Source organism: Choloepus didactylus, chromosome 1 (genome assembly GCF_015220235.1).
Source record: "Choloepus didactylus isolate mChoDid1 chromosome 1, mChoDid1.pri, whole genome shotgun sequence".
Lineage (NCBI taxonomy): Eukaryota > Metazoa > Chordata > Mammalia > Pilosa > Megalonychidae > Choloepus > Choloepus didactylus.
In genome coordinates, this window is record NC_051307.1 from 102,205,495 (window position 1) to 102,233,261 (window position 27,767).

The 27,767-nt window shown below is 36.0% G+C and overlaps 1 protein-coding gene across 3 annotated transcripts in view; it reads right to left on the reverse strand.

Moving 5' to 3' along the window:
* TP63 (tumor protein p63) overlaps positions 1 to 27,767 on the reverse strand; it is a 242,520-nt gene that overhangs the window by 122,112 nt on the left and 92,641 nt on the right. For all 3 annotated transcript variants that reach the window (XM_037838321.1, XM_037838330.1, XM_037838338.1), the window contains exons 2-3: positions 11,332 to 11,460; positions 10,417 to 10,549 (exon numbers count right to left, since the gene is read on the reverse strand). In XM_037838321.1, the coding sequence (XP_037694249.1) occupies positions 10,417 to 10,549; positions 11,332 to 11,460 (262 nt within the window). The remainder of the gene's footprint in view (positions 1 to 10,416; positions 10,550 to 11,331; positions 11,461 to 27,767) is intronic.

A 27,767-nucleotide genomic window follows, 5' to 3' on the forward strand; every position in this document is an offset into this window, starting at 1 on the left:
TGCCCACTTTACTCCTATGTGCTCCCATCTCTACTAGGTCCTCCTACTTTCCAGTCACAACTACCACCCTTCCACAGATTGCAATCAAAGAGGGACTATTTTACTTTGATGTACAAATAGCTAGAAACTGCTTCAGGCACCTACAAGTGTTTGCATTTTGTTTTTAAAGAGACTCTTTAACTCAAATTTAAAGTTTATAGACACTTTTATACAGGTGGTGGGAATGTACATTGATTAAAAATAATAACCGGTGTGAAGAAAATTGATAGTAAATATCAATAACATCGATAGACATACAATTTTACCCAATAAATACACTTCTAAGCATCTAGCATGACAAAATATTCCACATGTAAATGTTCTTTTTTAAAAAAATCTATGAGTAGAAGGACAGTTAAATAAATTATGGCACATCCATGTGATGATATTTGAAAGTTGCTTTGAAACTTGTAAATGAAAGAAAGAAAACGCTCCCCACAGAATGCAAAGAAAAAGAAGATTAGAAAATTTATATATGGCATGACCACAGATGTTTTATAAAACCTATTTCTTCTATAGAAAATACAAGAAAAAAAGGCTACAATGTTCATAATGTTGTCAGTATGCTTTTGAGGCTTTTTATTTCTCTTTAATTTATATGTATTACTTTTATAATCAGAGAAAATTATACATATTTTAATTATAAAAAGTAAAACATGTTCACCTATCTACAAGGGTTTTTTTAATAAACATCATAGACCATTTATAAAAAATAGCAATACCTACCATTTATTGACTGAATTTTTATATGCCAGTAACTCTGAATGAAAACAAAACAGATAATGAAAGAACTATCACAGTTCTCTGAGGTTGATGGCAGATGTTATGTTCATCCATACAAGTGAGGAAACAGGGGCTCTTAAAGATTATACAGATCACACAGCAAACAGAGTTAATACAGAATTCCAATGACAGCATATCTGACTACAAATCCCATTCAGGAATTCTAAAGGAAGTAATGAATCATAAAGCCCTATATTAAATGTAATGTAGTCTTCAAACTAAAGGAAAATACTTTGGGCAAATCTACTGTCCAAATGGACTCTAGGGGTTTGCTGGGTGACCAGAAAACACGGGAGTAAAAAAAGGAGAGAACTAGGCAACTTGGAAAGGAACAAGGGAATACACAGGAAGAACAAAAGGAGGGTGCTTGTCATGGTGAGCAGATGTTGGGTTCGAAGGAGACCAGTGTAGGAAAAGGAAGCAAGTAAGTTGGAAATGCCTTCCTTGATGTGAAATCTTGATATTGGTGTCAGACTTACAGTTAGGTGACGTTTTACGATCTTAGGAGCCTGAGAGACCAAGATACACAGAAAGGAGTGGTGGCTGTTTGTATGAAATATATATGGATCACACATTTTCTGTCCTCTTGAGCCAGAGGGAGGGAGCTTTAGAGTGTTCAAGTGACTCATGCTGTAATACTGTTAACCAGCCCTTTGCAGCCTGAATACCTTGTTCACAGGGTATGTATTTAATACATCTTTTAAGAATGAAATTTATCAAATCTAGACTTCAAACAATTGAAATGTCAGAAACTGTTATGGTCCAATTTCATAATGTCAGAAAATATCTATAGTTGTCATTCAAACTGGGTTATGTGGGAGTGAACCTGTGTGCATGCAGAGAAAGGAAAAGAGAAAGAGAAGTGGAAAGGAAAAATTAAAGAATTTTATAAACTTCTGATCAATTACTAACACAGCAAGTTAGAGCTTTGGTTTGGTTTAGGGTCCAGCTTAGAAAATACAGGCATTTATTTTGCTTTAAAAAAATTATATTGACAAAATAAAATGTGCATAGAGTTCCCTATTCTTTGTGATAATGTCAAGTCAGAACTATAGCTTTGGAAAAAAGGAAGGGCTGATTCAATACTCTAGACGATTATTCTTCTCCTGAGTTCTCTAAAACGTGTTTGGCAGTTGAAAGTAAAAATTGTAATATTGTCTGATGAAATCTTAATGCGCATAAATGTAATATGTAAGATACCTACAACATAAAGGGAGGAAGGATAAAGAGCCTATATAGTGGCAAGGTTTCTACATTCCATTTGAAGTGGTAAAATATTGATTCCAGGTAGACTGTGGGAAGCATGAGTACTGTAATCCCAAGATCTCCCAGTAATGAATTATACAAAGAGATGGAGTCATAAGCAAAATAGATACATTAAAATATAATTAAATAATCCAAAAGAGGACAGAAAAGGGGAAACAGAAGAATAAAAGAGGGAATACACAGAAAACAAATATGGTAGACTTAAAACTAATGATGCTATTAATTACACCAAATGCAAATGACATAACCACAGCAATGAATAGACAGAGGGTGTCAGAATGGATAAAAAAAACAAAATGACCCAAATGTACATATGCTGTTTACAAAAACTCACTTCAACTATAGTTTCAATGCAGTTTAAAAGTAAAAGGATAGGTAAACAATTTGTCATGCACACAATCATATGAATGTTAGACTGGCTACACTAATATTAATATTAATAAAAACAAAGTATTTTTCAGAGAAAAGCACATTACCAAGGATAAAGAGAAATATAATGATAAGGAATTAACCAAGAAGATACAAAAATCATATATATGATGCACAGCAACAGAGCTTCAAAATATATGATGCAAAAATGGACAGATCTGAAAAAGAAAAAGATGCATTTATAATTAAAGCAAAAGTCTTTGGTACTCCTCTCTCAATAATTGATAGAATTACTAGAGAGAAAATCAGCAGGGATATAGAAGAACTGCACAATACCATCAACTAACTGGATCTAATTGAAACTTACTGAACATTCTATCCAACAAAAGCAGAATAAACAGACTTTTCAAATACCTATGGAAAATTCACCAAGTTAAACCATTCACTGGGTCATAAAACAAACATTAACAAATTAGAAAATATGAAATCATACAAAGTATGTTATCCGACTATGTAGAGTTAAACCATAAAACAATAATGGAACTATAACAAAATATCCAAACACTTAGAAATTGAACAATGCACTTCTAGATAATCTAGGAGTCAAAGAAGTGTCAAGTGAAATCAGAAAATATTTTGAACTGAATGAAAATAAAAACACAACATATCAAAACTTATGGGTTGCAACTAAAGCAGTGTTTAGTGGGAAATTTATAGCAGTAAATGCTAACAATAGAAAAGAAGAAAGGTCTCAATTCAGTAATCTAAGCTTCCAATTTAAGTAACTTGAAAAAGGAGAGCAAAATAAAATCAAAGAAGCTGAAGAAAGGAAATTAAAAAAAAAAAAAAGATTAGAAGTAATGAAATTGAAAACAGAAAAAAAAAAACATAAAGAAAAACAATGAACCAAAAGCTCATTCTCTGAAAGATCAATAAAACTGATAAGCCTCTAACAAGACAGACTGAGAAAAAAAGAGAAGACACAAATTAACAATATCAGAACTGAAAGAGGGACTATCATTACAAATCCCCCAAACCTTACATGGATTATAATGGAATATTCCAAACAATTCTCTGCATATAAATTCAACAACTTTATTGAAATGGACCAATTCCTCAAAAATGACAACCTACCAAAACTCACCTAAGACGGAATAATCGGAATAGTCCTATAACTATTAAAGAAACTGAAATAATAATTAAAGAAATTCTGAAAAAAATCTCCAGGACCAAATAGTTTCCCTGGTTGATTCTAACAAACATTTAACAAGAAATAATATCAATTCTGCACTATCCTTCCTAGAATATAAAAGGCACCTCATGCAGAGCAAAAATACAGAAATCACTCTGCAGATCGTAACAACAGGTTGCCAAAATGAAAATGGCTATACATCGTAATTACCAATACTATCTATTAATGGTGGGGTTAACACTGATTTGCTTCAAACTGTAGTTTCTTTCCTATCTATCAGAGTCATACCTGTGATCCTATTATTTCAGTTATTATAAACAGTGCTGCAATGAAGCCTGCACTTCTTTGTGCATACATATATATGGATGAATGTGTATGTGCATGTGTGAGTACTTGTTTATTTTTTAATTTGTGGCAGAAATTCCTAGCAGTGGAACTGATGGCCCAAAGGGTAAATGTTTTTAAAATAAATTAGAATAGACAAATTGCTCTCCAAATATACTGTACCAATTTACATTCCTACCAATAGTGATAAGATTGCCTGTCTGTCAGCAACCTCACCAGCCTTAATTACTATCAATCATTCAAATATTTACTATCAGATAGGTGATAATCACAGTTTTAATTCACAATTTTTTATTAAAAGAGATTGAGCATTTTATACCTGTTAAAAATTTTATTTTTGTCATTTGTGTTTTATCAGCACTTTTTGTCAATGTTAGTATTGTTCATATTCTTCTTAATGACTTACAGGTAATTTAATATTAGGGCTATTAAACCTTTGTCATATGCTATAATTTTAAAATTTTGTAGTCTATTTTTTCTAGATAAATTTCTATTTAGTAAAAATTTTCAGGCTTATCTTTTGAACTTCTGAAATTTACATTATTTTGTAAAAAATTAGTTTCATAACAGCTACCTAAACTTGCATTACTCTTTCCTCTTCATGATTTGATCAACTTGACTCATATTTCAAGACATAAATAAAAACCAGCTTCTCTGTAATATATTACTAGTCTTTCTCAGATGTAATTCCTTTTTATGTGCCTTTTAAAAATAGAATGCATACAGCACTTATTATAGGGAATTTTATACACACCTTTTCTGCTATACCATGGTCTTCTCAAGGGAAGATACCATGATTTATTCATCTGTGTCACTAAGGATATAGCAGAGTAGGTGCTAAATAAATGTTCTTTGTTAGACATAATATGTTTGGTTTTAAATCTTATATGAATCCTAAATCATATAAGATGTAGGGCATTATATTAGGTGCCATGTGCAAATCTTTCCAAATACAAAAACACAACAGAGATACTACTTTTTCAATATGTAGAGCTGAAGACACTTGGTATGCAACAGGGATGCTGCAATAGAATTTTTTTTAAAGGATGGATTTAGGTAGTTACCACTAAACTCCCTAGTGAAAAATTCAATTCAGCTTAAAAGAGTTTCTCTCAGAGTACAAAGAATAAACAAATGCAAAAATAAGGATTATATTGTTACCATCAATCATTCCAGAGGAACATTTAAGTGTTAACTTCATTATCTACCTCTTGAAGATATGGCAGGCATGCTTAGACAGTTTATAAATAACGCAAATCTGAGATACAAAGTAACATATTAGACAACAGAATCAAGCACCAACAAGATAATAACAGGTTGGAAACATAGTTTAAAATATGAAATCTATTTGAGAAAACCCTTTCACATTCATTACTAACCCAACACAGTTCATTCTTCAGTGAAACTAAAATAATTCTAGTGAACAAGACACACATTTTCTCTGCAATTCAAATTTCCTTTGTAAAGAATCAGAGCAAAGCATTGTAATTCCATTTCACAACTAGTTATTAAGGTGAAGTTGTAGCAAAGTCAATAAAAATGAGATGAATTTCTCAATTTCAAGATTTCCTTCCTTAATAATTTGACATGTCTTGCCTTGTTCACAGATTCATATTTCCTGTAAGGTAAGAGAATGTTTGGCTGAGATCCCAACGTTTAAAAAATATTAAATGCAAGAGGAAAGTAATTTATGTGCAGGGTTTTGAAACCATTTAGCTAACCACCTATACACAGAAAAGTGCAAACATAATACCAAAGTAATGAAAAAAAAGGAGTCTCACACTAAATACAGAAACAGTCAGTTTAGAAGGACTAGGAAACTAAGAGAAGTTTGGTTCTTGTTTTCCAAAGTAGAACACACTAGTTATCAACACCCTGAAGGAGTCCAGCATTTTGCCACTCATGTTGCAGGGGGCTCTAGTTCTTATCTGGGTCCATCTGTGTAGCTATGTTAGCTATGTGGATATACAAGAGGAAGCTAGAATAGTCCTAAGACAGGGGAAGATCCAGGAATCATATAGAACTAGAATTTATTAGGAATGTCTCAGTTCTTTGGAGATAAAAATAGGGCAGCCACAAATAAGCAAGTTTGTTTATTCAGTCAAGTTCATCCTCATTCTTTTATATTCCTTTCCATACAGTTGTCCCAAAGTGCCCTATTCTGTTTCCCCCACTGATAAAGACCATTTCATTTTGTTTTCTATTTTTTCTGAATCACCTCAATCCCTCACTTCTCTCAAATTATTTTCTATTCTAGGTCTTATTTCCTGATTTTTTTTTTTTTTTATTATTATCTGCAGTTTAATCTGGTACACAAATTCAAGCTCAAAGGTGCTAATAAGTGATGGTTGAACACAGCTTTATCATTCCTATTTAACCAATGGTATCCTATGCCTTCTCCAAAGGAGGGAAATTGTGGTGACTCTCTACTGTATGACAACCACATGGGGAAGTTGGGGGGAAGGGGGTCCCCACAAAGGAAATCCTAAAGTTCACAGACAGGTGGGTAATCAAGGAGAAACAGAACTCAATTTCTTTCCAAATACAAATACTTTGGAGGAAGAATCAGAAAAAAAAAGATTGACTTCAGTGATGTGGGTAGAATACCCACATACTGCTGACTGCACATGTGATCCTAGAAGAGCTATTTTACCTTATTAAAACCTTTTGCTTGACTAGATAATTTATAAAAAGGGGACAATAACGTTTACTTCACAAAGTTATTGAAAAACTAAAATATCAGATGGGTTAGTCAGCATGAGTTATTGATGCCTAATAAAAAATGTAGTTTTTAAAATTTGTAACTCAAACTCCAAACAGGAAAATTTGCATCATTCTCAAAGTGAATACACCCCATTCCATTCAGCTCAGTTCTCCTGTGAACATTATTAAAAAGCTATTTCAAAGAATCAATATCAAGCAATTTCTATGCTGATGCTCAGAAAAAACGTTAAACACAAATGGATAATTATATTAAACATAATTTCTTAAAAGTAATCATCTAAAAATCATCAGGCAGTACATTCTTAGTTGGACAGACAACTGTTGTAAAAGCAGTTACTCGTATGCATTTTCTTGCCTTTCTCCACTCCTTCATTCATTTCACACCATCCCTCTGTCCAGTTCTTTTTTTCTTTTCTTCTATTTTTCTAGAAGATATTTTTATGGAAAATGTAGCAGAACATTGCAGGTGAACAAATTATTAAGCAAAACGAAACACTACCATTATAGACTGCACCAATACAGGGTATTTCACCTAAAATCTCAGAAAAGCATTTCATCATCAACCCACTAAATTCCCTAGCTTATGTATTAGTCAGGGTTCTCCAGAGAAATAGAATCAAAAGAATGGAGACACAAACACACATACACAGACACACACACACACACACATAAATATATTTGTAATTATTATGAGATTTATCATAGTATTGGCTCACGCGATCGTACAGATTGGCAAGTCTGAATTCCATAGGGCAGGCTGGGAACTCCAATAAAGTTTTCAATGAATTCCCCAGGAGAAGCTAGCTGGCTGAAGTAGAGATAGAAATTCTTCTTTCTGACTACTGAAATCATCAGCTCTCCCTTTAAGGCCTTCAATTGACTGGATGAGACTTCTCTCATTGCTGAAGGCAAACTTCTTTGCTGATTGTAGATATCAGCCATAGATGTAATCACCTGACTAATGGTTTAAATCCATGAAATATTCTCACAGTAGCAATCAGGCCAGTGGCTTGCTTGACCAAATGACTGGACACCATAATGTAGCCAAGGTGACACATGAACTCAAACATCACAGTCTTCCCTTATCATCTTGGTGCCCATATACATCTCCTTAAACCATACTTGATCTCTAAATAAAAATAGTAGTTCAACTGTACTGCATAAACTGGAAATGCACTAACTCTTTCTTGAGAAGAAGATGAAGGTCCTTGGGTAATATTCACTCTCATAATTGATATTCTGTAACTTAAATACTACAACATAAAGTCATAACAACTTATGTTATATGATAAGGAGATGAGATAGGGAAGAAAACAAAAATATTTGCCTTATACATATATACAAACATATACTAAAACAAGAAAAAAATACTCATAACCACTATAGTCCTTGTTTCTGTAACTGGTCATGTGAGTGTAGCTCATATTTATAACTACCTTCTTTCAGTACCCATTCCATATTCCCTTTACCCTCAGCAAGTATCTCAGCTGGTCTTGGGTCTTTGCCTGGTGGGGTGACCCAAACCTTCATTCCTGAAGGATCTTGGCTGTTGTAGTCCTGCCTGGTTTGGGCTGTTGCAGTTTTCCATCGACTTCAATCACAGGGCATGTTGGTATTAAAAAACATCCTAAGGGCTCTCCTGTATTCCAAGCAAACTCTTCTTTACCTCCATTGTATAGTAGCAGTCCTATTTCCCCTTGAAAATCAGGATCAATCATCCCAGCCAGTACAGTAATTCGCTTCTTTGCTTGTTGATACAGAGGCATAAGAAGCCGAAAGTGGCCAAGTGACAATCTTAACTTCCAGCTTAATGGAATCATTGTTGTGTCTCCCAGTGGAAGCATTCCTCCTTTTAGAGCTAAGAGCTGCACATCAGCAGAGCTTAAGTTTGCAGAAACATGAAACAATTTTTTTTTTCTAGTGGATCACTAGGGGTAATAGTGAGTAGTGCCATTCCCATTTCTACCCCTTGATTCCTGGACCTGTAAATCCTGGCTATGGGAAAAACAGCACAAAAGAGTGGCTGCTGATTTAGAGCATATATAGCCTTCCACAGAATGTTGCCCCAGCCCTGTAAGGTATTGCCATACGGTTGATGCCATAATTAAGTCTTCAGAAAGCAATTCCACTGTTCTGTCAATTCAGCTGTTTCAGAGTAATGAGAAACATGGTAAGACTGGTGAATTCCAATGAGCATGTGCCCATTCCAACACTTCATTTGCTTTGAAATGGGTTCCTGATCAGAAGCAATGCAGTTTGGAATAACATGATGTTGAATAAGGAATTCTGTAAGTTCCTGGATGGTAGTTTTGGCAGAAGCATTGCATGCAGAAAAGGCAAATCCATATCTTGAGTATGTATCTATTCCAGTAAGAATAAAATGTTTACCCTCTCATGATGGAAGTAGTCCAATGTAATCAACTTTCCACCAGGTACCAGGTTGATCATCTTCAGGAATGGTTGCCAAATCAGGGACTGGGCTTTGGTTTCTGCAGCTGGCAGACTGGGCACTCAGCAGTTGCTATGGTCAGGTTACTGATGCATAACCTCCATCCCTACCACCATGGCTACTTGGTTCATAAGTCTGACTGGTATCCACAGAATGGGTCAGTCTATCCACTTGTTTATTAAAATCCTCCTCTGCTGAAATCACCCTTTTGTGAGCATTCATAGGGGACAAAGCCTACTCTTGGTACCAAAATCTGTGTTAGTCAAGGTTCTCCAAAGAAAACAGAACAAATAGAGTGTGTATGTGTGTGTATAAATATCATGGGTTTATTATTGGAATTGGCTCATGCATCCATGAGGATTGGCAAGTATGAATTCTGTCGTGAAGGCCACCAGTTGGGAACTCTGATGAAGTTCTGGATGAAGTAGAGAGAGAAATTTCTGACCACTGAAATAAACACATCTCCCTTTTATATCATCAACTGATTGGAAGAGACTTTACTCATTGCTGAAGGCAATTTCTTTTGCTGATAGCAGATGTAATCAGCCACAGATGCAATCAACTGACTAATGGTTTAAACCCACAAAATACCCGCATAGTAACAATCAGGCCAGTGCTTGCTTGACCAAACAACTGGACACTATAACCTAGGCAAGTTGACACATGAAATTAACCATCGCAACTTGCCTGGAAGTTATGTGACTCAAAAATTCTCACTATTTTATAGATGAGAAACAGAGGCCTAGGGCCACAAGTGATTCAGAGGTAAAGCCAAGAAAAACCTATTCTGCATACCTCTTTTCTGTTACTTTACTACCAGGTACTTAAATCTTTGTGTGTGCACACAGAATTTACTTCCTCTTCCTAAAGAAGAGTAGCTCCAAGAAAGAAGTAGTTTGCCATATTGAAAAGTGCTTGGGATATAATGCAGATGTGGACTGTGGTTCTATCTCTGTCTCCAACCAGCTGGAAAACCTATGGGCAGGTACCATCCTCTCTCATACAGGGCTGGCGTAAGGCACAATTCAGATAAGGAATCATTCCACACCCCTTCCCTGCACCAATGGAAACATATACATTATGGAGAATTGAGGCAGACCTAAAATTCATAAGCTCTTCCTAATCTCTCTGTTGACCACATTATCTCTCTTTCCAAGGGCCCTGCCCTTTCAGAGCAAGTTGCCTTTTTCTATACAAGTATAAAGAGAAGTTTAGCAGAGATATGAATAGCATGGCCCATGCCACTCACCCACATGGGATCACTCAGGTCCGAGTCCTGCATGCGGATACAGTCCATGCTAATCTCAATCTTGTTCGTCGCACCATTTTCTGATGGTTGATCCACAAAGTTCAAATCAATGGGTTGAACTGAACATATAGGTCTAATATAAAGGGGAAAAAATGTGAAGCATGGAAAACAACTACAACACAGATAGCTATTTGTAAACAGGTTTTCTGTGCTTCAAAGTTGACAAGGCATGTTGCTATGGGTCAGAAACCTTGTGCTCATCCCCAGGGTTCAACTACTTACCAGACGTTTAATTTCAGGTGGTTCAAACCTAAGCCCTATTTGTGAAATGGGAATCACGAATCCTTTCCTCCGCAATGAATTGCTGAGTGGTATGCAGAATATAATGGATGTATCAGGGAAATAATATTTTATACCCTATGCCTTAGGTCCCCTGTGCTTTGCTATTCTCTTCACCTTCTCCAAAATTTACTCACTTATCTAATCCTGCTATTAGGAATGGAGGAAATAATCCTTATCATATCAAGGTATAATTGTCCAACAAAACTTTCTGTTTTACCTGTCTCTGGATATATTTGCACTGTAACAGTGAAAAAGAGTCTTTAAATCAAAGAAATGGATTTTGAGTATCAGAGAGTCACAGGGGAAGCTATTTTGGGTTGGGCAGGAGAATTCTCTTGGCCCCACCTAAATGATATCACCTTGGAAAATGATGATCTTGTGGTATTGGAAACTGAATAAATCTCCACTGAATTGGGAACACAGAGACACTAACAGAGGGAATAAATTTCCTCAAAGACATTAACTGATTTTTACTGATTCTAGAAACATGCCCTGGTAAGTGATATTTTGATCATCTATATTTACCTATTTATAACAATTTGAGTACAAAATTCTTCCTTTTTTGATACTTACTGTTCCAAAAAATCCCAGATATGCTGGAAAACTTCTGGACTGAGGAATTCACTTGTCTGTGTGCTCTGGGACATGCTGGATCGGTAATAACTTTCTTTCCAAGAAAAGTGAGCTGGGGTTTCTACAAACCTTGAAAGGACAAAAATGAAACTAGCATTACAGTTTCTGTATTATGGCACTGAATATTCAATTAAAGTGTACTCTAGCAAGAAAAAACTCAACTGAATCTTTAAAATCATGCAGTTATTTACAGCAGATTTTTATAAATTACTAAATTGGTGTTTCTCCAGGGAGTATCACGGATTCCAATTCATCATAAAATCAGACAAACTTCCGAAGTAAGGCAATCACATCTGCTATCAAAGCTTTTCTTTGCTAACCAATAATATTGTTTTTACACTCTACACTGCCACTATCTAGCACCTGTGTTTGGCAGAATTCACAAAGAAAATAAACATTGTCTCATTAAGCCTGACAGCAAGTCTGACCCATTCAACCCATTTTATAAGTGTCTTAACTGATTATCTGCCCATTATATCTTCAGCAGGTTAAGAAGAATCAGAAAACAGAAGAGAGCTTAGAAAAGTTAAATTTCTTCCTCTGATTAATCACCCCTCTCATAACTACTATGTAAGCATCACATCCAGGGACAATACATTCAAACCTCTGTACCTAGATTTTTTTTTCTTTTAATTACTAGTTACTTACCTTGATGTGTGTGGGGGTGGTTTTAATTGGAGTGTAGATTTCTGTTAGACTAAGGCACAAGCAAACATCTGAATACTTTGCAAATGAAAGCTATTTCTGTCTGCTTCATTGTGCTACTGTGTTTTCATGTCTGCCTTAAACTTTTTAACCTTGATTCCTGTATATGTGAAGGGAAACATCAGCTTTCATAGGTGGTGCTTCCTCCAAATCTGAATATTAACTGTGCAGATCTTAGCATGTGATTCATGGTGATAATCAGTAGACCAATTTTGTACCAGGATCAGATTAGCTAAGCTCTTAATCATAACAAATGGTATTATAATATAAATAATGCAGTGGAATGGTCAGTCATATTCTGACCATAAATTTGTAAATGAGTGTTCTGGTCTAATTACATAATAGAAGCACATACATTTACCCAGGCACATGTATACAGAGCATCCTCTATTTGCTAGGAAGAATAATGGGCACTGGAAATTTGTAAAAAATGAATAAGGCTGTCTCTTCCTCTAGGATCACTTAGTGCAGAAGGTAAACAGGAAAACAAACCTATAATAAATGTTGTAATAGTGTGCATAGCACTATAAAACACAAAGAAGAAATATCTGAGGTGTCAATGAAGGAGGCTTAAATAAGGAGAAATTAGCCAGGTCAGATGAGGTCTACTGGTACAAAGTGACTGTTCTCTGCCAAGGCAGCAGTACAACCAAGGCCCTAAACAGAAAATAGCTTGGTGTACATGAGAAAACTACAAGTGACACTAAGTTACTAGAGTGTAAAAATACAGAGCAGAGAATGTCAGGAGATAAAGCTGGAGAGGGAAGTAAAATCTTGTATGCTATGCTTTAAAGCAAAAAAGATTGAGTTTTTAAATATTTGTGATGAGTATTGAAGGGTATATCTTGTAAGATATTTTAAAATTAAACTTTTTTATTTTTAAATAATTGTAGATTCATATACAGTTAAAAATAATAGAGTGATCTTATGTACCCTTTACCCTGTTTCCTCCGTGGAAACATCTTGCAAAACTATAGTACAATGCCACAACCAGCATATTGACATTGACACAATCTCCCATCTTACTCAGTTTCCTAAGTTTTATTGTGCTTATTTGTGTGCATATATGTATAGTTAGTTCTATACAATTTTACCATATGTGTAGATTACTGTACCTACCACTACAGTATTAAAAATGCTTAAAATCCTTGGGAGTTACAGGATCAGAAAATGTTTTATATTGATAAATCAGGAAGTTGTGTAGAAGACAGATTTAAAGCATGTCAGTTTATGGGCAAAAGGGTTTATTTAGGAGATAGTTGCACCTGTCCAGGTAGGACAATAGGATAGTGGTGAGGATGGAGAAGACGGGAGCAAATTCAATTATATAAATCAGATATTGTTTATGTTACTATGAGAGGGAAAAGGAGGAGTGGAGAATAACTTCCCGGTTTCAGCTCACTTAACTAGGTTATTGATTCCACTCACTAAGTTTATCAGAAAATACAGGCTGGCTTAGAGAGGAAGGAGAGATGATGAGTTCCATCTTGTCATGTTGAGTTTGAGGTACCGACTGAGCACATAAAAATTGAATCGGACAGTTGCATAAGCCTTAAATCTCGGGTAGATAAATGGGTCATTAGCTTAGAACCTGGATTCATATCACAGGAGCAGATGAATCCATGAGGGTGGTTATGTGACCTAAGTAGAGTATGTGTGATAAGGAGAAGAGTGGACCTATTTGGAGAAACTAAGAATAACAGACACTGTGGGGTTTAAGGCATCTTAGAAGCCAAGAAAAACACATCTTGAAGAAGAATCAACAGTATTAAATATGGCAGAGGGATGCAGAAACAGAACTGAAAAATATCTAGTATATTTGACATGAGGAGGTCGTCAGAATCCTTAACACTAGCATTTTCAGTAGATTAATGAAGGCACAGAGTCGGTTACAGTGGTTTCAGATATAAAAATGGGAAAATATTTTTGATACCTTTAGATGACAAGAACCTGAATTACAGAGAAAGTAGCAAAGCATAAAGGAAGGAGCCAGTGGAGAGAGAGAAATTTAAAATATTAGAAAGAAAGAGAAGTACATGGGGGAAGGTTTAGAAAGAAGTTGGCAGGAAGGGGTCAAGGGCATAGGTAGAAAGGAAGGTCTTGAACTGGAACTCCTCACCTCCCCCTTCAAAGATGAAATAAAAGAGATGAAATTAAGTGTGGATATAAATATGTTCATAGAAGATAAGCGGAGGACATGTCTGATGTCCTCAATTTTCTTGACAAAGCAGGATACAAAATCATCTGCTGAAATAAAGGGGGCAGGTATTGGATAGCTATATGGAGGAGAGAGGTGAGGGTTTGGAAATGTGGGTGAGGTTAGGGAACATGGATTTGTCATGGCCCCAATCTGCACAGTTCTGTGATTCTCTCTAGTTTTTATTGTGGGAAGGAGGTGAGGGAGAAAATAATAAAAGCATTATTGGTATTGTTTCATGGGATTGGTTGGGGAGAGGGATTGGGTGCAAGAGAATCAAGGGAACTCTGAAGACTAGTTTGGGATCCAGACAGGAGTACGTAGGAAGAAGGGTTAGTAGAAGTAAGGGGATATAGAGACAAAAGAACTAGGGGTCTAGATGAGGCCAAAAGCAGATGTAGAGAATAAAGTGAAAAAGTTAAACTGGTGCAGACTGGTGTAAGAATGGGATATCAGAGTTTACAATGTACCTCATTGCCATGTCTAGAAAATTTATTTATAATTAGGAAAGCATAGGAAATATTAACATTGTTAAATTAAAACATAAGTTAATTTCTTTTATTTCCTTTTTGGGTTTGGGGCAGACTTATTTTACACGCTGCCAACTAGTGAGTAGATAAGTGAAATTTGATGGATTCAATACAGAATTGAAAGTTATGAAGAATACTCCCACGGGTGAAATTTTGGTTTTGATTTATTTACATTAAAAATCTTGTACTGGTAAAATTGAAGGAGAAGGAAGAGGGGAAAATAAAAATAAAAGCAAATCTTAATCAACAGAAATGAAGGCAAACAAATATATGAATAATTCAAACCTAAAAATGCTAATAAACTCTCATTTGATATACACGGGTGCACAGACCCATAGGTAAATCCCTAACATTCAAAGACTTAAACGTTATGATTGGTAGCCTGACAGCCAGGTGAGCACTAGAAGGTAAACAAAGGAACGCAAAGTTGATTCTTAGCAGTAATGATATTCAATATATGAGATTTAGTACAAAAAAAACTATAAATTTTTAAGTTGGCAAGAATTTAGGTATAGTCTCTAAAGAGATTGATAGTTAATGTGCCATTGGTCTTAAGTACCAAAATGTATGGGATTCATTCAAAAAGAAAGAGGGTCATACTGAAGAAAGCACTGCTTTATCATTTTCTCTAAAGCAGAAGAGAGAAATGTACCATTGGATCCACAGATACCATCCATTTCTACTTCTTTTACCTGTTTCTACTTGGCAGTTCTGGGTTCTCTCTGCACTTACTCTGCCATTCCTTTGTTCCACAGTTTTTTCCCCCAACAGTCTCTGACTCCTATAAGACCTTCCTTGTATTTCTGATGTCACCACTAACACACTGAAACCTTGGACAAACCTCCAAAGTTCTTTGAGCTTCAGCTTCTTCTCATGTAACATCCACAGGGATACTCATTTTGGTCTGCTGCCTTTCAAACTCCTACACAATCTTTAACACTCTCTTTGCTACACAGTATTTCCTGGTACCTTACTTGAAATGTACTTTTTCTCCTTTGAACTTTCTTGGATTTTGTTGCATCTTGTCAATGCCAGTTTATCCCATTTGCTTGTGTAACAATTAACCTACTATAAATGGTCTTAAGTTATTTGAGGGCAATGACCATATCCCTCATCTCTGTATTTCCTGTAGTTTTATAGATCCTTGCAGCTAGAGTAGAAGGAATATAGGCTTTGGAGGGAGACATACGTGGGCTCTACTACTGACATGCTGTGAAACCACAGCTAAGTTACTTTCTCTCTTTGAACCTCAGTCTATTCAACTCTGCTTCCTTTACAGGGTAGTTGAGAGGCACACTTGAAATAATGTGCTACACATTTTCTATACAGTGCCTGGTAGTCAATTCATGTGGTCCTATCAGATCAAGTGCTACATAATTTGTATCTAGGAAATACTTGCTGAAATGAACTTGGTGAAAGGTGTGTCAGAGTTGTTAAAGTGACACAGAAGTATAGTAATTCCATTAATCCTGTATTACCCTTTATTTCTTTCCAGTTCAAACTATTCTTCTCCCTACCTGTGTCCTCTGGCCTATACATATATATACACATCATCTCTCATTGTCTTCTAGGTTCCTTTGTCTCAGACTTGCTACATTAAATCAGGCAACTTCTCTCCCAGGGCCGCAAGTTTCAAGGGGGATTTATTACAAAACATGGAGTGGAATTTGGAATAGACCAGTATTTTTTCAAGTTGTGTTCCATGGAACTCTAGGGTACCTGGTGCCTCAATGTGTTCACCAAAGGTAAAGAAACAGCCATCGTCATTGTAATCCATACATTCTTCCTTTATACTACCAGGCAGCTTGACTTTTGCCATATATATTTATGTATGTATGTATTAGGGTTCTGAGCAAGATTTCATTTGAAAAAGACATCTGCTTCTTAAAAACAACAAACAAGAAATGAAAGAAAGAAAGAAAGAAAGAAAGAAAGAAAGAAAGAAGGAAGGAAGGAAGGATGAAAAGAAGGAAGGAAGGAAGGAAGGAAGGAAAGAAAGAAAGAAAGAAAGAAAGAAAGAAAGAAAGAAGGAAGGAAGGAAGGAAGGAGAAAGAAAAAGATTAATGGTTTAAGTTAGAGGATTTTCAAGTTCTCTCCTTTGGAAGCCCACTGTTGATTCCTATTCTCTGAATAAATATTATAGAGGGAAGGGAAGAAAAGAGATCAGCTGGTGCCATAGGGCAGAAACCTTCCAAGTCTATGCCTTTGGGTGAATCTCAGTATTAATTCATTCATGGAAGACTCTGTTACAGTGATTTTGTCAAACCACTCACATCCAAAAACAGGAAACCTGAAGTCATTTTTTTTTTCTTTTTAGCATGTTTCTCCAGGATTAACTGTCTTTTACTTTTTTAAATAACTAAGCAAAAAAAAAAAAAAAAAAAAAAAAAAGAATCCTACTCTTTGTAGAAGTGACTTGAAAACACCCAGGGGTTTTCGGCCAACAATCTGCATTCCCTCCTGCTTTTTCTGTTCTCATCCCACAAGTCATCACTGGATTCTGCTGCATCTTTAGTTTTTTGTTTGTTTGTTTTTTCCCCCAGCCTTTTCAGAAAACTTTACATCCTTAAAATTTCAGAATTTAATATAGTCTTAGCTTTATAGACAGATTTTAGAATCAACAGACCCCAGAGACCATCTAGCTCAGCTTTTGCCATTTAACAGATGAGGAGGCTGAAATCCAAAACAGAACAGGTTTACCCCAGCTTTGCTGTACTCAAACTTGGGACTTTATTCACAGTTCAGTAAGGAAAAATTTGTGCATCAGACGCTAATTCTCATCATGAATTTCCTAAACCTTGACATCTTTTAGCGGTTCCCACAATTAACATTTTCTAGATATTTAAAGCCTCCCTACTCTGCTTTAGAAAATCCAAATTTAATGCAATAAAACTGGAACATACTTGATTCTGTTCAAACACTGCCTAACCCACTTAACAAATTAAAATAGCATTTAGCCCCTAATCCAGTAGAGCCTTGATTCTTGAAGATGACTGTATAACTATACAGCTTTTAAGGTGTGACTGTACTTGTGAAAACCTTGTGACTGACACTCCCTTTATCCAGTGTATGGACAGATGAGTAAGAATAAAAAGATAATAAATAAATAAGTAATTGGATGGGATGAGGGGCATGGGATGTTTTGGTTGTTCTTTTTTAATTTTTATTTTCATTTTGTATTTATTTATTTATTTATTTATTTATTTATATTTTTGGAGTAATGAAAATGTTCAAAAATTGTGGTGATGAGTGTACAACTATATGATGATACTGTGAACCACTGACTGTACACTTTGGATGATTATCTGGTATGTGACTATAGCACAATAAAATTTCACTGGAAAACAAAACAGCATTTAGCAGTGATGCAGACCAGAAGCTCATTGGCTACTGCTAGATTCCCTAACTCAAAGCCCATCCCCCACCCCCACCGCCTAACAGGTTCTCAGTTGCTCTGATAGAGAAAGAATGTGGCAGACCTGGAGATACCTTCTCACCAACCGTGATCCTACTGCCGCTCACAGCACATTCGGAAACATGGGGCTACACATGAGTCTAATCCTTTGAGGTCCTCATCGAATGTCAAAGTTGGCTGTGCCCTTAGAGTCTCTCCGGTCTTATTCCTTCATTTTATAGGGAAACTGAGGCTTGGATCCTTTACTGTGCTGGAGATGACTTGTGCTGGCTAGCAAAAGTCAACTGTTAAACTTTCTGGAATTTTGCAATCCATTGTTAAACATAGCCATTATTAAAATTTATTATCATATAAGAATAAACTTAAAATACATAAATTATATTTAAAAACAAAGGTTATAAATATTCAAAACTCATAACTTGCTAATTCATTTACTCCATTTTACTATTTTCTATGCTCCTGAAAGTCATGTAAAAAATTAATGTCATGAAATTGCTCAGATTAAATAAAAAAAAAAAACCCTCAAAGTCCTCATTCTAAACATTCATTGCTGCTCCTCTCTTTAAAAATATAGTTTAATTGAATGTTTGTGTGCAGATGATTCAACAATATATTTATTGAGCATCCATTACGTGAAAGGCTATATGAGGGATTCAGTGAAGACTAAACATGTTCCTTTCTTGAAGGTTTTTCACAGTTCAGTGCTGGAAATAGAACAACCCCAATGTTTGTCTCACTTTTGCTGTTTGTCATAAGGTTTTATGCTTCAACTCCTGGTCACTGGATTGTGACTTTCCTAAGGGCAGGAAAGTATGAGTCATTCATTTGGTTTTTGTTCTAATTATCTAGTGATTGACAGGAAAGGAAAACTGCCATTGATTATGGCAGGATTTCAATTCACAGGGCCTGCTTTTCCAGTTTATATGTGAAAATGCTCAGGCTCATGGAGAGGAAAAGGAAATTGTTTACAGTCACTCAACTAGCAAATGATAAGGCTGACATTTAAATTTAAGGATTTCTGACTGCAGAGTTCATACTTTCTCCTGCAACAAGTGGCACAAACATGTCATTAAATTACATATATGACTTCTAATTCTCATTCATCATAAAAGTTGGACAATGTGAAGTTTTCATAATTAGGAAGATCTTTTTTTTTTTCTGAAACAGATAAAAGATCTTACTAATTCTGTCTTTTCACAATAGCCATCTTTTCCCAACAAGATGAGCAGGAAATGAATTGGGGAAGTTATTACTGATGGTTGAATGATACTTAGAGAAGCTCTAGCCTTTCTGCAGATTCTCAATGTCATCAGAATAATTTGACCTTCAAGCTGTGTAAGAGAAAGCAGCTACTCACAAAGGTGATTTGAGCACTCGAAGGCTCTGGGAGTATCCCGGGCCCTCAATGGTGCCAAGCATTGTTTTTCCATCTTTGATCCATCCATCCACCAATTATTGCTCCAATTTTTGATACTAACTCTTGATCTTCCTCAGAAAAAGTTTTCTGGTTGGCCTCAGGAGGATTCCAAATCAAACAAGTCCTGTTATTTATTTATTTATTTTTAGTTCAGGAAACTTTTCCATACTTTCAGTTTAATCTGCTACTATAATAACCATTATCATTATTAATTGCCATGCTTAGTTATAAGGATGCCAAAGAGAAGCTTGATTTTTTTAGTAAATTGCCTCTATATTACACCCAACAGTATCCAAGAGTCCTATAGGAGTTAATTCATTCACATGCTTGAAATAAGTTCACCTCCAGAAAGTTACTCACACACTCTAAATCAGTTCCATTAATATATTTTCTTTATTAGATTGAAATCCTTTCTTTTTAACTTCATGTTTGAAAATGGTCAATCTACTCTTTGTCTCTCTCTTCACCCCAAAGTCAAACAGACATGCCAGCCACTCCTGGTAAACCAAACTTAAAAGTTTAAAATTCATTTAGAGTATATCTTATGCCTTAACATTTTCATTTTGCCATAATTGAACAATAAAATGTCATAGCCAAAGAATCCTATTTTACATCATACTCCTGAACTCTTAACTTAAAGTCTTAAGAAAGTCTCTTTTTTGTATCTTTCAACATCCATTTCTCCTCTATTCTATCATTCCCCTTAGTCATTCCTGCCCACTTAATTGACTTTCATCTGCAGAAGTCTTCTCTTTCCTGTATCACCCGTCTCAAGAGCTGATTGCTCACAGCCTGCTCTGCCATGACCCTATATTGTGCAACCCAATTCCAAGACTGTCTCATCAAAGTTCTGCAAAGCTTACATTGACTCAGCAGCCATTAATTCCAAGAGAATGAGTGACCTTTACCTTTTTCAAATACCAAATCCCCAAAGTCTCGTATTTTTGGCCCACTGTCAACTCTACTCTAACCAATTATTTCTTAAAAGGAAACACTTTCTCCAACTATACTCCCTTCTCTCACATTCCCCATTCCACTGAACTTCCTCCCTGCCACATCTCCTCATAACCTCCCATTTGGTTTGTCAGCATTCTCTCGTAACCTATGTATCTATATATGATCAGCCTTCCCCCAAAGAGTCTTTTCATTAGGTTACTCCTTCCTTGACTCAGAATTTATAATCACTCATCTGTGTGCCCTGAGCTAAATGTAATCAGAATTTTCCCCTATCCCCGTATTTTTTTTGGGGGGGGGGGCAGACTCTCTTATCCATTATTCAACTGGCTATATCTATCTACAAGTTGTTTGTTTTCACTTTCCAGCCTTTTTTTTTAAATCATATTTTTATTGTATAACATAACGTATATACATAAAAGTAATAACTTTCCAACTGCAATTTAACAAGTACTCAAAGAGCAAATTTCAAAGATTAGGGTTACAGTTTGCCAGTTTCAGTTATTGCTAAATTGTGAAATTTAACATTTAAGAATACCTAGATTCCCTTCTGAGACTCAATAAAGTTTCTCTCACTAAGTTTAGTCTTCAGAATCATAAATCCTTCAGAGAGCTCCTATGCCAGCCAAGTCCCAAAACTCTCCAGCCTTTTTAAATGATGACCTCTTACCCTCCACCACCTTTCTCCAAATCATATTCTTTTCCTTTGCTAATCTCTACACAAAACTCAGCTCACCTAGAAAGGCTATAACACTGTCTCACCTGAAGTTTTACTTTGTTTTGGGTTCACTTCCTCAATTTGTCATTCTTTAAGTATTTTCATCCTAAGTTAATTCTACGGTGATTTACCAATGCTGAAATGGAGTTTCCACTTTGCCTATGTAGGTCTGTCACCCCAACTAGCAAGTGAGGAACTAAGAATCAGAAACCAGATTGTTATTTTACTGGTCCCTCACAGCACAAATTTTTATTTACAAGAAAGTTGGAAGGGACTTTATGTCTCACCTCCACTCTATTGTCTTTCTATAAATGTGGACTCACAGTGATTTTATGCATAGTCCTCACAGGAAGACCACAGGGCTCTAGCACTAGAATCCAGCCATCCTGGATTCCCACTGCAATGCCCTACATAAGAAAGTGTACAATGGACATTTTTTAAAACCCTGAGCTATCAATCTGAGCCCATGAACATTAAAAATGTTATCATCAAATGTCACTCTCCTACACTAAATTCATAAGTTAATACTCTCATCCATTTCAGCCTAGAATATGGTATCTTGGAGAAGATAATGAGAAAGGAGATTCAAGCACCTCCATCTTATCTATAATGGCATTTGAACATTATAGTATACAAATGTAGACACATGCACAGTAACACACAGGATAATTATCTATAAGCTGCCCCCATATAAGAATTTAGGAGGCATCTGAGTAGGTGTAATTCCAACACTGTTAGGTTTTGGATATGTTAGGGTTTTGCACTAATATACATGCACTGATAAGAAGTGCATGTAGCATCCATGACTCATATATAAACAAAGAATCTAGAAGGACTGTGGGAGAAATAGAAACCCTTATGTTAGGTTGAATTTAGGCAAAAAGAAACTTAAGAAAGAGGGGGGAAACAAAAGGTCTTTTTGGAGAAACAAAATAGTAAGGTCCCACAGTTGGAAGCACCTTAACGTCCACCTATTCTAACCACTTGACTCAATAGTAAGGGGGATCCTGCAACTTAAGCTGACGTCGAAGTAGAACCCACAAGGCTGCCTATTCTTTGTTAGACAACTCAGAATGTTGAATGAACTGTTTAGATATTGAGGAAAGGTTCACTTCCCTCAAACCTCTAGAAAAAGGTCCAATTCATTCACAAAATAATCTAATCTAGTAGTCTTCAATCTTTTTTCAGTCATACCCACATTTTGCAAATCTGATGACATACATCTATGACAGTCTCCATGATAAACAAAAGAAAAAAAAAGAAGAGAAATATATGTACTTACATACAGCTAAATGATTATGTTTGATTTTAAAAGATTTTACAAACTGCCTCCACACTCCCAACCCAAGTCCAACAGCTGAAAGCCAAGCTAAGAATCTGAAGTACAATCTTTCATCTACATCAGATGTCAGCAAACTACCATCCATTGGCCAAATCTGGTCCAATGCTTGCTTTTTTTTTGCTTTAAAGTTTTTTGGTAATATAGCCACATTCACTCATTTATGCATTGTCCATTGCTGTTTTTGCACTACAACAGTATAGTTGAGGAGTTGCAACAGTGACCGTGTAGTCCACAAAGTCTAAAATGTTTGTTATCTGATTCTTTTCCGAAAAAAAATCTGCCAACCTCTGATCTATATGAAAGACCTTCTAAGATTTTAAGACATTTTGCAATTTGAGTTAAGACTACGTGAGGTCAAAGAAACTTTCTTTTGGACAATTATATTAGGAATACAAGAAAAGGGGAAAAGTCACAAATTTGTTCAACATAGATAACCCAGGGAGTGACAAACAACTCAAGTAGGTCATCCAAGTAGATTTATATAAAAATCAGAGATGGACCTGGAAACAAGAAGTAAACCCGGACCAATGAAAAAAATAGCAAAGGAACCAAAGCATGATCTTCTTAAACCTGGGGGCTAACAGACTTCTTGGCTGATCATTTATTACACTCAAACACTTAAAGATGATAAATTATCCTAAGACCTTGACAAAGATTTTTTTTTTTTTTTAACCACATTTAGTGCCTTATTTGTATTGCAATTGTTGGTATACCTTTTTTTATCATTCTAATTAATATTTTAACATTGATATTTTAATATTAAAAATGAGATGGTGACCTAATTCATACAGCATGACAATTTTCACACAGGGAACAGTCAATATTTAACTACTATGTAAATATTTTATTGCTACACTCATAATACTTTACTATAAAATTACCTTCACATATCTCTTATTTGACAGTCATAATTTTGAACTATGTATTATATTGAACCATATAAAATTACTGTTTTGTGGGTTGAAAGTGGGATTTCATTTGGTTCAACCTAGTAGAACAGTATTATCGTTAACATTCTACAATTGAATAACTGATTAAAAGGATTATTAAGCTCATAGATTCAATCAGTAAGTGGCAAATCCAGCTTCTGAGTTTCATTTTTCTGATTGCTACTACTGCGTGATTAGTTGAACAGCCCATCAAGAAAATATTACTGACTGAGTTTTACACCAAGTAACAAGAGATTTTGGGGGTAAGTTTGTTTTCTTATAAATTTGACTAACGTGTGTGTTTTGTTCTAAATGTTCTGTAGACATGATAGAAAAATAACTTTTCCTTGACTGCATATATGTTGGGCTGAAGCATCAATAGTAAAAAGCAAGCAAGGCAAGAATTTGAGAACTCACTAACAAACTCATTGGAGCAGAATGTCTTCCTCCCAGATCTTGCTACATTCTCCTATGCGGTTCCCTTCAAAGTGAGGGTACCATCTGTTTTAACCTGACTTGGCTCCATTTGCTCCAAGTCTTGATAATGAAATAGCTTAAATCAAAATTTTTAAATGCTCTTCATTTAATCATCACATATTATACTGTTAAGATTTTGATGATATAAAACTAGAAGTTTTTAAACATGATACAATTATCTTGCTATTCGTGAGTAATTTAATTTTTATTAGATTGAATTCATGTTTATATATTAAATTTAGATACCTGGTCCTCACAAGGGCTTTCTTTCCTCTGTTGTCTTCTATTTTCCTTTGAAAACATTTTACTGCTTTTACAAATGGATTTTATAGGGTCTATTTTACTACCATGTTTATCTAATTCCTTACCATTTAATGAAACAACGATTCATACCATGTCCTTCAATAAATTGTTCTGGAAAATTTCATTCTAAGTAAATTAAATATACAAGATTGACTAAAGGGAGGAAAGATGGTTTTTATAATAATAAACTGCATTTTGTTATTTTTTTCAGGATGGGATATGCGATATACTAAAGAATGGTACGTAATAGTAAAGCCTGATATTTAATTGATAGATCAGCAAGGATTTATTCATTAATTGATACATTCGTACAAATCATTGTGAGAGAAACTAAAGGGAGAAAGGAGAGACCCTCCCATCCCGTTTCATCCTCTATATGGTTGTCCTACTTTTTCTTTAGATCATTTATCTGAAATTGTTTTATAAACCTGTTGTTGGTCCCCCCACCTGAATGTAAGCTCAATGGGAGTAGAGATTGTTCTGTCTCCCTGCTGCTTCCCCAGTGCCTGACACAAAGGCACTCCCTAATGCTATGGATAAAGAGTGAGGCTCTCCAAGCCTCAATTTCCACATTTGAAACAGCAAAGAAGATAATAATTCCTGTCTCATCTCACAGCGGGAGATGTCTGGGACAGTTTGTTACATTTGGTCACTCAACTTCCCCAGCAAGGGGCAGTAGGTGTCATACCTTTAAAGTTTAACAGAATCACTTGGAACACATTTCGAAATGCCCATTCCCTATCTCTGCCTTCAAGATACTCTGCTTCAAATGATCTGGTGTGAGGCCCAGAAATTTGAGCTTTAAAGAAATTCACTTGAAAACACTAAACTTTTTACCTAATCCCTTTGGAAATCCCTTTGGAGATTTTTTTTTTTTTTTAACAGATAGAAATATCTGCATTTTCTCCAAATATCCATCCTCAATAGGCAAGGTAAAACAGTCTTGTTCAGTAAGGTTTTTTTTTTTTTTTTAGTCACTTGAATAAAACAGTATGGTTTAATAATTATAATTAGAATTATCTAATGCATAGTGTATGCCGGCCATTATTCTAAAGGCTTCACTGATATTAACTCATTTAATGCTCCCAACAACCAATGAAAAGGTTATACTATTATAATCCTCATTTTATAGGTGAGGGAATTGAGGATCAGAGAGCTTTAATGACTTCACCAAAATCAAGCACCTAGTTAGTGAGTGGAGCAAAGACTCAAACCCAGCAGGCTGGCCACAGAGCCCAGGTTCTTAAATATCACATTTTGCTATCTCAGAGCCCTGGGTGGAGGTCAGAGCCCTGAGCAAAGGTCAGAGCCCTGCTTTACAGGCCTGTCTCCTTCCCTAGCTGGGATATTGGGCAAGTCCCTTCCCCGTCCTGGATTCAAGTTCCCCCTCTGTGAAGTGAGGGGGTTGACTTTGATGATCTCAAGGCTCTCTAATCCAAAGATTCTATCATTCAATTTACAAGGGACTTTTGACCTTGTTATCTGGTGGACTAAGGCCCAAGAATTCCTCAAAGTAAGGCACACTCCCTCCTCTAGGGCTACTCCATTATTATACGTTCTTTACCTGGCAATTCACAAAACTTCCTTCTGAGTCATTTGTCCTTCGTCATTCCTTCTTGCTGAGGAAACCAAATGTAGTTCAGTCTAGAGATAGTAGCTCTGTCTTCATAGCTATCCTTCTAAGTTCTGCTGTCTTTGCTCACTCAGGTTTCCACGGTGCTTCCACCTGTGCCTGTTTTAACCTCATTACACCCCCAGGGAAGCGCTCTAGCTTGCTCCTCTTTGTTACTCTCCCGTGGGCAATGGAACTCTTTTGACCGATTCATCCTGAGTAACATCTCTCCTTAGGTCCTTCTTACCTCTCACTTTCACACTATTGTCCCATTCCAGGTTTAAACTTCAGGTTTCCTTTAGTTCCATATTTCTCAAATCTGGCTACACAGTATCTGGGATGCTCAAATTACAGATGCACTACTTCAGACCAAATAAATCAGAATCTTGAAGGGTGAGATTTGAATGAGAATAGTATTTAAAAGTTTAAAAGTTCCACAGGAGATTCTAATGTGTGGTGTGGTTAAGAACCATGGCCGGCTAGCCCTGGTGATTCTCAAGTCAGGAGAGGAAGCAAATCAAAAGCACCTGGGAGGCAGATTACTACTTACTCCCAGAGAGAGAAGACTGTGTATGTGAATTTCAAGCAGGCAAGCAAACACATCTCAGGAGGTTTGGAGATGTTCCTTTAGGAAACAAAGTTCTAGCTGAACCTCTAAAGCAAGACGAATTACTATACCCTTGTGTCCCTCACCTTAGTAGAATAACCCAAGCCTTCTCATTGCCTCCTGCATAAAATTAATATTTGTAATCACAAAGGGCAATGTGGAGAAGAAAAGCACTTGGCGGTAAGATCCAAATTCTTTATTTTCTCTCTGCACTAATTGGCTAGGTAAATTTGGGGGAATCCCTTTACCTACGTAGGCATCATTTCCTCCTATGTGTAAAAGAAAACTATTATATTACTAGATATTCACTAAACTTCCTTACTATTTTATTATTCTATTATTTCAAAGCCCACAACCTATTGTTCTCAACTTTTACACAACCTGCCCCATTCATTTACATTCAGCTGACATCAGGCAATTCATCTGGGGAAACCTGTCTCCTTCCCTAGCTGGTATGTTGGACAAGTCCCTGCCCCCTCTTGGAATACATGTTCCTCCTCTGTGAAGTGAGAAGGCCCCCCCACTGCAAGCCAATACCATGACTGCAAGGACATCTTCAAACTACCTTACCACACCAAGAGCTATTGCTGCCCAAACTTCAGTTCAGCCCTATGAGTCTCCACAAAGATCTTTCCAGTCAGTACCTTCTAATAGCCCCATCTGATAGCAATCATCTCCTCATCTTCTGGACTACCTCCCTCCTCTAGTCAGGCTGCATTTGCAAACATGACTCCTAAGAGACTTATTTGTTTATGTACAGGCCCTGGGCTCTAGCTGTTGCTTAGGATGTGCTGACAGTGTCCTTATAGTGTGGTTGCTGGAAATCTTTTGTGTTTGTTTGCTTTGTTCTCATGTGAGATGGTTGAATCTGTTAGGAGGTACTGTCTTATGAATGCAGAAGAGAAGTGATAGCCATGAGCCATGGCCTCTCACTTTCCTTCCCTGCCAGATTCCATTAAAGGAAGTCTTATCTAAACATGTTGGAGAGAGGATGGCCTTGAAGGCCACTTCTAGTGACAATATTCTATGTATGGTGTATAAGTGTCTTTTCCCCGCAGTGTGATGGTTAAGTGCATGTGTCAACTTGTCTAGGTTATGGTGTTCAGTTGTTTGGTCAAGTAAAATCTGGCCTGATCATTACTGTGAGGGTATTTTATAGATGGGCTTTGC